The sequence below is a fragment of the Cheilinus undulatus genome, linkage group 11 (assembly GCF_018320785.1).
Source record: "Cheilinus undulatus linkage group 11, ASM1832078v1, whole genome shotgun sequence".
Lineage (NCBI taxonomy): Eukaryota > Metazoa > Chordata > Actinopteri > Labriformes > Labridae > Cheilinus > Cheilinus undulatus.
The window spans coordinates 41,801,851-41,816,792 of NC_054875.1; the positions used below are offsets into that span (position 1 = coordinate 41,801,851).

The 14,942-nt window shown below is 41.3% G+C and overlaps 1 protein-coding gene across 1 annotated transcript in view; it reads right to left on the reverse strand.

The window, feature by feature from the left end:
* LOC121517708 (trypsin) overlaps positions 1-13,902 on the reverse strand; it is a 77,849-nt gene extending 63,947 nt beyond the window's left edge. The window contains exon 1 of the mRNA XM_041799684.1: positions 13,660-13,902. Coding sequence (XP_041655618.1) covers positions 13,660-13,713 — 54 coding nt within the window. The 5' untranslated portion in view covers positions 13,714-13,902. The remainder of the gene's footprint in view (positions 1-13,659) is intronic.
* Positions 13,903-14,942: the final 1,040 nt, after the last annotated feature.

Genomic DNA, 14,942 nt, shown 5'->3' on the forward strand with positions numbered 1-14,942 from the left:
CATTTTTTGGGTGATGGTTTCAGGTTAAGGTGATGGTGAGTCCTAAGGCCAGACCAGTGAGGACCACTGCTCTGAGATGGCCCTAGAAATGTAAAGAATAGTATCTGAGAAGTCATTGGCTAAAGATCAGCTCTCTCCATGACCTGCAAACCCCCAGGACTCTGAGGTGTACAGTCTAGCCTCTATTCGTGGGTGCCTGTCATGCTACTGTGGTTCAGTTTTGACTGCATTAGTTTTAAGCACATTCACACTTGTTAAGCACTGTCTGTCCACTAACTGGGCATTAAAACATCTCCAGCAGACTTCTTCATGTGTTTCCAATCATGCACCTTTGTCTTCCCCTGTTTCTTTCACCGCATCAGTGGTTTTAGTCTTTGGATGTCTAGAATGTAAGATGTCTAAGAAATTAACAGAGTGAAATTTAGCTGCAGGCCAACCCACAAACCCTAAACCCGCCTAATCCCTACCAAAGAGATTTAAAAGCACTATTTTTAACATGAAACATTCCTAATGAGGAGGAGACTCTTTCTCTGAATCGCATATTCATCTATTTATAGTGTTTCCGAAAGTTTCCTGTGCAGCTCTGTGAAATGTTCCTGTGATTTCCTGAGCTGCTCCATCCTCAAAGATCTTTCAGAATATTTACTGATGATAAACTTTCCTCATCTTTGAAAGCTTGATTTAGCAGGACTCTCTGCCACTTCATGATGACGCTTGATTACCGAATAATCCATTCAGCGGCTTTCCTGCATCATGCAGTGTGGGCAGACTCGCTGCCAAGATAAGTCTTTTATTCATTAGCATTTTGGGTTCTCTATGGATTAATAAGTATTCAGCCTTCAGGGCACACTGTCTCTCTCCCTCACAAGTACAAACAAATGTCCTTGCAAACCTCAGCTACAAAAAATGCTATTCAGAGTTATCGCCTAATTCAAGAATCAATTTGTGGCCTTGGTGTGCGGTTCTTAAGGATGCACAGGCTGCACTGCAGCTGCATGGGAAATTTGGTCTATTAGAGCATTTTCATTGAGTGGGACTCAGCCCTTTGGACTAAGGTTAAACTAAATACACTTATAATATTTAACAAACAAGCCTTATTCAGCCAATTAGTGCATGCAGGATGATTATTATAATGCTCAGAGACCACTTGTGAAGGTAAAGGACAATAAGATGGGAACAGCAGCATGTGTAGGAGCTGCAGGAGGAGCAGCTCGTCCCACTGAGCCTCTGGTTATTCAGCAGGGTAACGGCTTCATTAGTGAAGGCCGCTAATGAGGATAAACGAACCTTTGCAACAATGAGCCAACAACGATGCACATAAACATTCACCTGTGTCATCTCCGTGTATGATCGCTGTGTTATTCTCCAGAAAGGACCTACACTGTACCGGTGAGGTCTGCGATTCGTTTGCATTCACTCTACCAAAATGAACCGGACTTTGGGCTCAAGTACAGGCATAACTGTGTACTGGAAATCACTTCATGGGCTCAGGAACATTGGCAGAAATCTTTAACAGCACACTTCACCGAGCCGTCCACAAATACAACTTAAAGCTGGATCATACAAAGAAGAAGCCGCCATCTTGCTGCCATCCTCCCTAGGCCAGAGCTCATTTAAAATAGACTGAGGCAAAATGGAAAACTGTTCTGTGGTCAGATGAATGAAATTTGATATTCTTTTTAGAAACTACAGATGCTGCATTCTGAGGGGCGGGACCATCTAGCCTGTTATCGGTTCACAGTTCAAAAAGTTTCATTTCAAAAGTTTTTCCTCAGGGGCGCAGGTGGCCGGGTGTTTGAGGTGCGCCCCATGTGCGCGGACGGCCAGGGTTCGAGTCCAGCCTGGGGCCCTTTGCCGTATGTCTCTCCCCCGCTCTCGTCCCTGTTTCCAACTCTATCCACTGTCCTCCTCTGTCAAATGGGGGCACAAAAATGCCCAAAATAAACCTTTAAAAAAATGTAAAAAAAGAAAGTTTTTTCTTCAGATGTACCCTTCCAAGGATGCAGCCCCTGAATTGGGACAAAACTACAGTGACAGGGCTGCAGTGTAAGTGCAAAGGCATGCTGAAAGCTGCTGTTTCCCTCTGTTTCCATTGTAGATGCTAAGCTAAGCTGTCAGACAATACTTTTATAAAGCAGATTGTAAACGTTTATTTAACCTCATGTGATCTAGTCAATGACCGGATGTACACAGTGTTCCAGAACTAAAATTAAACTACTGAGCACCATGATAATGATTCAATATTTTATGCCAGGATGCAACATGTCATTGCTGCTGAAGCGCAGGCTTTAAAGTGGCATCCAATATTGGTTTGCTTTTATCTGCTGTGGATAGTGTAATCCATGCCAGGGCTTTATCGCCAGCTGCTATAATACCATCATTAAGAGGAAAACTGTGACCCCCCCAGGGAACATACATGAATCCATCACATCCTTTCATCATACTCCATGAAGACGCCGTGTTTACTGCGGCCTCTTTCTTCACATGTCGCGTGCTCGCCGAGAGCCCTGAGAGAGGGGTAGCATCTGTTCCTACCAACAAACGGCCCGTAAACCTATGAATCACGCCCAGTGGCCTCTGACAACTTAATTTATCCAAGCCCGGAGCAGCCGACTCACGCTGGCCTCAGTCTTCTTAATTTGAAAAGCTGTCTGATAGAGCGAAGCTACAGTAGTCTTTTTAAACGCTGCGCTCTGTGCTGATATATGAAGCTGTTGGAATATTGCTGGTTCAGCTTTCAGTCTCCTGTGAATACTCGTAGAAGCCTTGATACTCTCTTAATCTGCTCTTGTATAAATGTGCTGAAACAGAACAAAGGGTATGGATCTTGCTTAAATTAAATAAAGGGCTTCAGAGACGGTCTTCTCTGGTGGGCTGGATAGTGATTCCTGTGGAGCAGACGTACCCCAGAAACATGTTTTCTCTATCCACCACCTGGACGTTTACACTGGTTTTTATTGGTGAAGAAAAGCTCTGTTATAGCCTCCCAAAATGAGCTGGAGCCTTTTGTTGAAACCTCCCCGATCGATGTGTTTCATTTTGTCAAATGGATCTTTTCTGGCAGTATCCACAGTTCATGTCCTCTATTCTGAAGGGAAATAGTTTCTTTTCCGCTCCGCCACTGTTCAGAGTTACGTCTCTATTTTTCTTTAAACTTTATTTTCGTCATCCTGACCTTCTTTTCCTTTCCACAGAAATATTACCTACAGACAGATAAAGCCAGTTGTCTTCTTTGGCCGTGCTCCCATTCTCCATTATAATTATCCTTCATCATTCAGGTCAGACAGACAATACATCATCAATATAACCTAAAGTCTTTTACAACTGGTTACCAGGGTTTTAGAAAGGCATGTTTACGTGATCATAAGAGGACAGGACAGTGAAATATATCCACCTGAATCAGTCAGATACCAAATATTCAATTATATGATATCTGCATCAGCTGATTATGTCTCATACTGACAGGAGAAATACATCTTCCCCCATACATGTTGGCCCCAAAAATGTTAAAATGCAATGAAAATGTTATGCACAGTGATGACAGTGTTTCAAAAGAAGAGGTTAGGTACAGCCAGGGGTGTAGCTAGGGATTCTGGGCCTTGAGAAAGAATATTACACAGTGTATTTTTTAGCTATAATTTCCCCATTTATGAGCAATATTTTTACTATGGTTAGATCACATTTACTAGCATTTTTTTTGCAGCACTGGACTACAACATTTGGACATTTTTAAGGGAGGAGCAGGGCCCCCCCAGTTTTCAGTCTGTTGACCAATTCATGTAGTCACTTTTGATTCAATAATGAAACTAGTTATTAAGAAAAAACAAAAACACTTTTTCATTGCAGGCTTCTTAAGGGCCCCTTGCTACTGTGGGCCAAGGTAATCAGTACCTTTTCCCCCCTTTGCTACACCCATCGGTACAGCCTTGGTAACTGCAAACACAATAGAAATACAGCCTTATATGAGCATTGGCATCTAATGCAAAACAGCTGAGCTTGCTTCCTGCGAAATATATGACCAAAGTTACAAACAGTTAAAGAAGCAACAAACTTTTGCTTTCAGCCTCATTACCAAACGAACTGCAAATGGCAACTGGACCAACCCACAGGGTCCTGGGCACCCAGTATGCAGTAAGCTGGATCAGGTCAGCGTCCAGGCCATAGTAAGGCTGTAAGACTGGAAGGACTCTGACTTTCATCTGTATGCTCAGATACTGAGAATGACGCATTGTTTTGCTCAGCAAACCCATCGTCCAATGCGTAAATCTAAGTCAGCAGATCGATGGATTACGCTGCCAAGGTAGGTGAACTGCTCTACAACTTCCACACTCTCAACATTCTCAGACACTGATTCAATGGCAGCAGCCAAGACGACCCAGAATGCCTGGACCTTCGGTTTGGCCCAGGAGACGTGCATTCCAAATGCATCAGCTCACTTACTCAGCAAGTAAAGAGCCTCCACGAGGACATCTACAGTCTCTGCAAGGATCAGAGCGCCATCAGCAAAATCCAGATCAGTGATCTGGACATGGCAAAATGACGCTCCACAGTTTGCTGCCCCTGTTATCCAGACCATACAGCAGTGATACTCAACATGTGGCTCTTTTGTGATCATTTGTGGCTCTTCCATGTTTCAATTTGAAATACTGTTCCCCCAGAAAACCTTAAAAAAGGGAAACTTTGACCTCAAAAATCATCCATTGCAAGTCACATTAATCAGTTTGTTTCCCACACTTGTACAGTAGGTTTTAATTGTCAAATGTAATTGTAATTTTTTTGTCACTTTTTATCCTTTTTTGCCACTTTCTGCTAATGTTTGCCACTTTTACCGCATTTTTGCCCTTTTTCACGAGGTTTTGCTTCTATATCCTGCTTTTTGCAATCTGCATTTTTTTCCCCCCATTTTGCATTTTCTCCATTTTTTGCCCATTTTTGCAGCTCTAAGTTGCTTTATGCCTAATGTCCCACCTTTTTGCCCATTTTAGACACTTTTCACCCGTTTATGCCACATTTTTGCTACTTTTTGCCACCTGTAACTTATTTTTTTGTCACTTCTCACCCTTTTAATCACCTCTTCTCCCCATTTTTGTCACTTTTCATCCAGTTTTGCCATTTATATGCCTATTTTACCTCTTTTCACCAATTTTTTGCCAATTTTTGGCATTCTTTGCCAGCTTTAACTTATTTTTATTGCCACTTTAACCCTTTTTTAACCACTTTTTTTAATCAGTTCTTCATCCTGCTTTTTGCAATCTGCATTTTTCCCCATTTTTGCCATTTTTTTGTCTCTTTTTTTCCATTTTTGCCATTCTTGATTTCTTTTTGCATAATTTCCCACCTTTTCACCCATTTTAGTCACTTTTAACTCATTTATGCAACGTATTTGTCACTTTTTGCCACCTTTAACTCATTTTTTGTCACTTCTCACCCATTTTATATCACTTTTTCTCCCCATTTTTGTCACTTTTCATCCAGTTTTGCCATTTTTATGCCCGTTTACCTCTTTTGCCAATTTTTGGCATTCTTTGCCCACTTCAACTTATTTTTATTGCCACTTTAACCCATTTTTTTTACCACTTTTTTCACCATTTTTTTCCTCTATATCCTGCTTTTCCCAATCTGCATTTTTCCCTCCTTTTTTTTTGCCACTTTTCTCTTTTTTTTTGCCCATTTTTGCCATTCTTGTTATTTTTTTGCCCAATTTTCCACCTTTTTGCCCATTTAAGTCACTCTTCTCTTATTTGTGCAACATTTTTTGTGACTTTTTGCCAGCTGTAACTCATTTTTGTCACTTCTCACCCATTTAATATCACTTTTCTCCCCATTTTTGTCACTTTTCATCCAGTTTTGCCATTTTTATGCCCATTTTACCTCTTTTCACCAATTTTACGCAACTTTTGGCAATTTTGCCAGCTTTAACTTATTGTTATCCCCACTTTACTGTAGTGACAAACACAGAGTCCAATACGTTTAACGAAGTAGAGATATGTAGGAATATTACATCCAGAAAATAGTGGCATATGTGGTAAATATCATCAAAAATATGCAAATTAGACTACACCTAGAGATGTTTATTGTTATTTCTATAAGTTACATTAGCTGGTCTGTTCAAGCTAGATTAGGAAGTCCTCTATATTGCTCTTTGCCTTGGGCCACCACATCTCTAAAACCTTGTGCACATAAATACAGCAGGTCTGAGTGGAGAAAAAAGGCCTTCACAGTGTGCACACCACAGTCCGGACCTTCACCTGTCTGCTAGTCACTAGAAAACAACAAATGAAGACGAAGCAGGAACAACAAAACATACAAAGGAGAAAATTTACATGCAACTGGAAAGAAGCCACTGCTTCTGCTGAGTATTAAAGTCATGAGTGATGAATGTTTGGATTATTAAAGCTGTTGAGCTTGGTAGAGATTGCTCCTGCAGGATTCCAGTAATAAAAATCATTAGGAATTAAATCTGTTATATTCTCTGACATTCATGAGATCTTATATCCGTCTGCCTCTCATAATTAAGTCAACTGCATGATGCTGGAGTTGCTGTTCTAAAGAGTGCAGGGTTGAATATTAGAGCAGGCTTAAATTAAAGTCCAGTGTGTGGGGACAAGAGAGCGAAAAGCTGCTCTCTGTTATATAATCAAAGTGGAGGAGGCAGCAGGATGATGAAAAATGATGTGAAAAAGAGCCCCTGTTACAGAGACGGGATCGCTAACTCACCTTTATGAGTCCAGACCTTCACTAAAAAGCCGTCACTTTGATCTAACTATTTGATCTTTACTTATTTGGTATTTTTACAATAAATTTAAGGAGGAGCTGATGAAATGAAATACAGTCTGAGATGAGCAAGGGTTGAAAGTGTTTCACAAAAACTTTTTATATGTCCTCCCTTTGGCTGTAACTTTTCCTGACCTAAACCGTTAAACTCTCCTACAGTCTCCGACGCCAGCGTTCATAAACAAAGAAGAATATAGTCTAGTTTGTGTCTTGTAAAGCAATGTTTCTGCAGCTCTCTGTTTTTATGCCCTTTAAAAAGTTTAATGTCTTATGAAATGTGTCAGAAAGTTTGAAAAATGGCTGCATCGCTCCTTCCACAGGATGCAGGAAATCAGTTTAACACTTGTGCCTCCACAGTTGTCTGCTTTTCTCTCCCCACATTTGTCTGTTCAGGACAGTCTAGTAAACATAATATCTCAATGATAGCCAAACAGATTTACTCCAAAGTTTACATCAAAGTTCGCTCTGAGGTTTCCTGTGCTTTATCACCCTCTGCATGAATGCAAACGACATTCAAAGTCACTAGAAAGGCACCTTTTTGAAAAGCTTGTTGAGGTGAAGGTAGGAAAAAACTGAGACATGGCCTTGTAGCAGTACACTGCATGCTGGTTTCTCCTCTGTTTGACGTCGATTGTGATTCAGGTTTATTTCTAAGGCAATGACGGATGCTAAACTTGTGCTATGTTGATGAACAGAGATGCCTGAATGGACTGTGGAGGTCCCTCTGCTTCATACTGAACTCCAAAGACCTTAATCCTGCTGTGAATGTTGGCTATGGTAGTTGCTAATTTCTTCAAGAATTTGGAACCAGTCCAGTTGCCACTTGATCAGCATTGGATCATATTGAAAAATTACCAAAAGAACTCCAGCAACAACAGGCAACATCTAAAAGAGGACATATTATGCAAAAATCACTTTTTCAGGCTTTTCTAGCAAAAAATATGTATCCCTGGCTTGTCCACAATTCCATCAAGTACCAGAAAAATCCATTCCCTCCCTTTCTCTCTTCCTCCACCTTTCAGAAAATGTGTGCTAAAACAAGCCGCTCTCAGATTTTCCCCTCATGATGTCATGTGGGGAGTTAGCCCCGCCCCCAGGTTCAGTTGGCCCTCCCTACTTGGATGAAAGTTCTGCCCTCTTCTCAGCTGCCAGCTGATAGGAAGATCAAGAGAACCACATCCATTAAGCCACTTACATTTCCTGAGAGGGGCGTGGTCAGGGGCAGAGTCAGACAGCTCAGTAATGTTTAAAGCCACAGACACGAAAACAGCTCATTCTGAGAAAGGCTGAAACAGAGGGGTTTTGCAGAAATGCAATACAGCAGTGATTTATCAGCTACAAAACCTTAGAGGCATGTTTTGGGGACCTCTGAGACCAATATAAACTTGTCTTAAAAGGGTAAAATATGTTTATCATTTAACATTTAACACAAGGAAAAACATACGAACATCTAAACACTCTGCCCAAGGGCATGGTGGGAAAATCATCCAACATATTGCCTTGATTTGAAAAACATAGTAGTCAACAGAGTTGGAAAAAGTACATGAGGATGGTACTCAAGTAAAAGTACAGCCACTCTGGTTAAAACTTACTTTAAAGTACTGATTTTAAAATGTACTTAAAAAACTACAAGATCCCCCAAAACTACTCAATTACAGTAATCTAAGTAAGAGTAATTAGTAACTTTCCACTCCTGCTAATGCATAAGGGTTCTTTAAACCTCTCTACCACAGAGACCACAAGCCCTTCCTCTTCACAGACCGCTGACCTCACGCAGGTTAAACCACCAGCCAGTATATGTAGTTGTACTTATGTGCCATTTTTTGGTTCAACGACAGCTGATACAATCAGCTTCCATGCTTTAAATCAGCGGTTCCCAACCCTTTTTCGGCCCACAACCCCCAGAATAAAGGAGCCAGAGACTGGGGGCCCCTGCTGTACCTGGAGGTGGCTGAACACAGCCATGTACAATCAAGAATAGTTGTGTGCAGACTAGGCTGACATCGGGGGGGGGGGGCTCTTGGACCCAGCCAAACCGGGGGCCATGGAGGTCAGCAAAACCATGGTCCATTGTGAAGTTAAGCTGTGAGAACCATATTCTATATTTGATCTGAATAATCACCACTCTTATCAAAGCAACAAATATCTTTATTTATTCATTTGTGTACTAAATATCCTTCTTTAAATGAAAATAACCTATATTAAAAACAGAATTAAAATGGGTTAAAAATGGCTACAATTTGTTAATAAAGGCGAAAAAATGGTGGAAAAGGTGATGAAATTGGATTTCTAAAGAACATAAATGTGTTAAAAAGGGGTACAAAAAGTGGTAAAAGGGGATTCAAAAGTGGCTGAAATGGCTTTTCGGTGCAAAAAATCTGTGGAAGTTTGGTGGACTGGGAAGAAAAATTGATATAAACTGGCAAAAATGGGTTAAAATGGGCAAAAAGGGGTGTAAAAGTGGTTAATGGCAACATTAGGCAGAAAGTGGCAGGAATTGGTTTAGAATTGGAGAAAACAGGCAGAAAAAAATGATGGAAAGGGTTTAAAATGGACAAGAATGGGTTTTTTTTAGTTTTTTTAAGACATCTGGTGACCCCCTCTCAGTGTCTCGCGACCCCCAAGGTTGTGAGGCACTGCTTTGAATAAACAGAAGTCAGAGCATGTTTCCTCATTTCTCTGCTCATGTGCATCCTTAGGTGGGAGTAGAAAATTGCAAACCATTTCTCCCTCCCTCTACGTTAATGTCTCACTTGGGCTCCCTCACTCAGATTGCTCATTTTCCAGCGGCTGCTTCTTAATAGGAATTCTATCCTGTGAAACTGGACAATTGGTGAAAATCCACAGAGAGTCGTTTGACAGCAGGTTCAGGGCTCCGCTTAGGCCTTTACATCAGGAAGTGAAAGAGTGTGACGTACATCAGGTCCCCTTTTTTAGGTCTGTTTACGTGGCTTTGCTCTTTTATCACCGTTATTAAAGTGTTTTTATCAAACAAAGTAAATATCAGATGAAAGTGTTGAGAGGCTTTAGAGCATGCAGGGAGCTGCTCTGTGTGGGAGTGTTGCTTTAGATACTGAGAAGATGATAAAAGAGGATTCACACGGGCAGATGTGAGGAGTAGAGGCATGACTCAACAACTCTACAAAGCCATCAGGGAGTCAGTTCTAACTTTTTCTAACATGGTATAATAAATAAATGAAGTTCAGGGTTCAGGATAGACCAATCATTTAAAATGAAGCCAGTGCCACAACAGTGCCTAGATTGATCCTTTTAGGTGAAATATATATAATATTAATAAGGCAAGTTTAAATGTCAAATTTTGCATGATTGAAACTGTACTTTCCAAGCGAACGAGTGCACTGCTGCTCTCTGTAGGCGTGGCGCTTCTGCTCTGCCTCTGATAGCTTCTCTTCACATGTCCTTGATCTTATGTTGGTATTATTTAGCCGTACATTTCATGAAAAACACGGTTAACGTACTGAAAAGTGTTGCTCAGCGTTCAGTGATTAGGCTTCAACAGCTACACTTTGCAAGGAGGGTCAATGATTATGTAAAATTAAAGAAGGGCAGAAGAAAACTGACATCAGCTGCAGAAAAATGGATAACTAGTTTATTAATCATGGACAGCTTGTTACAGATTATAAAAATGTAAAAACACTTCAGCTCATGTCATCTATTGTTAACCCTGGTTGGCAGCAGTTGGAGGATGCATGACTGAAACACTTGGCTGAAGTGGAGCACCGAAATCTTTGTTGTGATTCATCATAGTGGGTATCAGACGTGTCGGCACTCATCTAGCAAAGACATAAATGCCAGGTCAGTGTGGCTTTGCCATGAAGCAACATGTCCCTTCTGCAAGGGACAGGCATCAGTTACCAACCAGCCAGACCAAGGAGTGCTGTCCATTACTGCATACAGTGTATGCATTTTTCATAATGCAGTGTTATATTGCAGTTTTGCTGTTGGTGCCTTATAATCTTTGTTTAACTAGACTCTTCTGTGAAAGTAGCTCCTGGTAATCCATCATTAATCCACTAACAGCTATGAAAATGTATAATTAATATGCAAGCTTGAATCTACAGTCAGTGTTAAAACAGTAGTGACATTGAATGATGACATCTCCAACTAAAGTAATAAAGTAATTTAACAGTGTTCTGAGCCTTAAGCTGCACTATATTGCCAAAAGTATTCACTCACCCATCCAAAAATTGAAATCAGGAGTTCCAGTCACTTCCATGGCCACAGGTGTATAAAATCAAGCCCCTAGGCATGCAGACTGTTTCTACAAACATTTGTGAAGGAATGGGTTGCTCCTGTGCAAAAAGTCCAGTCATGAAACTTCCTTGCTCCTAAATATTCCACAGTAAACTGTCAGTGGTATTATAACAAAGTGGGAGCGATTGGGAACAACAGCAACTCAGCCATGAAGTGGTCGGCCACGTAAAATGATGGAGCGGGGTCAGCAGATGCTGAGGCGCATAGTGCGCAGAGGTCACCGACTTTCTGCAGAGTCAATCGCTACAGGCCTCCAAACTTCACGTGGCCTTCAGATTAGCTCAAGAACAGTGCGTAGAGAGCTTCATGGAATGGGTTTCCATGGCCGAGAAGCTGCATCCAAGCCATACATCACCAAGTGCAATGCAAAGCGCTGGATGCAGTGGTGTAAAACACACCGCCACTGGACTCTAGAGCAGTGGAGACACATTCTCTGGAGTGACGAATCGCACATCTCCATCTGGCAATCTGATGGATGAGTGGGTTGGGGGTTGCCAGGTGAACGGTATTTGTCTGACTGCATTGTGCCGAGCGTAAAGTTTGGTGGTGGGGGGATTATGGTGTGGGGTTGTTTTTCAGGGGCTGGGCTTGGCCCGTAAGTTCAAGTGAAAGGAACTCTGAATGCTTCAGCATACCAAGAGATTTTGGACAATTCCATGCTCCCAACTTTGTTGGAACAGTTTGGGGATGGCCCCTTCCTGTTCCAACATGACTGTGCACCAGTGCACAAAGCAAGGTCCATAAAGACATGGATGAGAGAGTTTGCTGTGGATGAACTTGACTGGTCTGCACAGGGTCCTGACCTCAACCCAATTGACCACTTTTAGAATGACTTAGAGGGGAGACTGAGAGCCAGGCCTTCTCATCCAACATCAGTGTGTGACCTTATAAATGTGCCTCAGGAAGAATGGTCAAAAATTCCCACAAACACACTCCTAAACCTTGTGGGAAGCCGTCCCAGAAGAGTTGAAGCTGTTATAGCTGCAGAGGATGGACCAATGTCATATTAAACCCCATGGATTAAGAATGGGATGTCACTCAAGTTCATGTGCGAGTAAAGAGGGGTGAGCAAATACTTTTGGCAATATACTGTATTTCTTAACCATTGTGTTTCACCTGGACTTGTAGTCTTAAAAAGCTTGAAAAACATCAACTCTGTGGTGTGCAGTCAAGCTCTAAACATCCTTTTCTTCAGGACAGCCTGGGCTTTAAGATTATGTGTGCTGCAGCAATGTCACTTGAATTTTAAAAAAGTTATGGTGCTATAAAGACAAAAGAAAAAAACAATCAGAAAATAAAACCCAAAGATTTTTAAACACAGTCAACATTTATGACTAAGAGTTTCTTTTGCACAAACTTCTCCCATCTCTTCGAGGCCAAAAAAGTGAAAAAAAAAAAAAAATCTGTGACAAAAAGTCTGCAAAACATTCACATTTTTACAAAAAATGTCTTAGCACTTTTGGGAATTTGAATCATTATTTAAAGCAGTTCCTGTCTACAGAGACAAAGACAGACAAACCAAACCGTCACTATGTCTATTTCTCTCTATAATGAGTCATTCTGGCTCTCTTCTACAGGTTCTGAGTCAACCTAAGTCGAAGTATGATGGATGATGGAACAGTATGTGGGAACAGCCAGCCGCTGGTTGTCACAGTCCATCACAATGCATTCTGGGATGTAAACAGACAATATGGCGGCCAGCCAGCCCCGCTAGCTGCAGGAATGATTGAAAAATGGATAATCAGAGTTACTGGAGTGGATTTGATTAAGACCTCAGAAAGTCATCCAAGCTCCAGGCACACTAGAAAACATTTTGTAAGAGCCACAAAGGTGTGACAAATGTCTTTAGCACATAAAGACATGTCTGCTCTTGTTGTGTATGACAATACCATCCTCACAGAGACCCTTCTACCGCTGTTTTCTGCTCTAGTCATGAGCGTTTATTCCTAAATTCTAAACCAACCCTTTTCTGCCACAACCTCTTTCAATCAAATCATCCAGCTGCATTCATAGTTTAAAATTCTTCACCTCTTTTCGATCCCTGCAGCCCTCCTCCACCCCAGCTACCTCCATTATCACTCATCAGTGTCCAGCTCCAGCTCCTCTGTGCACCCTGCATCCCTTCATTGCTACTTACAAGTCATCCCATCAGTGTCTGGGGTAGGCACTACTCATCTTATCCTCCTCCTCCCATCATCACCACTAGCAATTTTGACTTCATACGGGGGTATCCTATGTCCTGCTGACAGCCTTACTACCCCTTCAGGTTCATTCAGACATCATGATGGAGTCTATTCACCAAAGTCACTTTTAACTTGAGTTAAGTCTCTCCTGATTGAAACAAAGTCATCAGACATTCCTGAGGGATGGCATCTGTATTTTACAGAGGACTTTGAGGAGCTAGGTGTGAGATTTAAGCTGCAGCGTATGCATCCATTAGAAGTAGCTCAGCTGGTTCAGCTTCTTAAATGTTAGTAGAGAGTAAACTCTGTCAAACTAGGCTATGTTTGAACTTATGGCTGAACTGATGCTACTCAGATCTGTTTCACTTTGACTCAGCATCAACGAAATCCAAAAACGGCAACATCATAAAAACAAAGAAAAACTCACCAAAGCCGTGTCTTTGTCTTCTTCTCCTTTGAGATGTTCAACAGCGGCTGGCATCCAAGGTTTCACATGTCTGCCATGCTCCGGAGTCAGACAGCTTCCATATTGTCCTTGTATATGACTTTTACCTTTCAGGCCCTTTAAAGGGATGAATCGTCTTCTTGCATTCTAGCATTTTCCTTTGCTTTTAAACCATAGCATTTAACACTTCCTGGTAAAACCACACTGCTACAATAAAGGGTAAAATAATACTGATAATATGACCTATTAAAAGATTGTAGAAACTTTTTGTCTGTGAGCTTGTTTCTGTATAAGACAAGGCAAAAAAAGAAAATGATGACTTCCTACTTGATTGCTTGATTGCCAACACCTGGTGGAGCGAGGTGTGTTCATGTGCACGTGTAAATGGGAGCGCCACTTTCAACCAAGATGCCAACCCCAGAAATTAAAGCAACAGGAACAAAAAAAGAGGATAAATGCTTTACTAAAACCACACTTTATAACTCTGATGGTATGAAGCAAATGTCTATTCTACTTTAGAGGAGGAAGTGACAAACTGTGTTTGGTTTTAAAGGAGAACCAGACACTTGTGAGTGTGTAACGCTGTATTATCTGACGTCTGCTAGTTCTGTAAGCTTCACTTTTAAGACTTAAAAGAAGACATCAGAGTTCACAAGTTCAGTGGGATTATTCGACGGCTCCCAGAGCCTCCCTGATCTGGAATCATTGGAATTAAATACGTCTGACATTTATGATTCCAGGTGAGCAAACTGGGCAGCATCACCACCCAGATGTTTTATAGCTTTAATAGCTCAAAACATGGCAGAGACCAAAATACAACCATGTATTCTCAGCTAAGATATCTTTATGTTACAACCACAATATGGACAAAAGTTTTGGGCCGCCTAACCACTACACCAAAAGGGGCTGCGATGGTATGGTAGCATTAGACATTGAAACTGCAAAACCCCCCACTCTTCTTGGAAGGCTTTTCACAAAATTTTAGAGCATTTCTGTGGGAATTTGAGCCCATTCATTCTGTAGAGCCGTGGTTCCCAACTGTTTTTAATTAGCCCCCCATTCACTAAGGAAAGCTAAGCCCCCTGATGGCCCATCTGGAAAAATTAAAAATCAATTTGAATGTTTTTTGAGGAAAAAAAAAATCCTAATATAATCAGCCTGCATACACTTGTTCTCAAAAAAAGATCTGTGTATAAAGTGTCCATTATTATGGCGGTGTATAAGAGCTACTCTAGAAACAAGACAAGGTTAAAACCTAGTATATG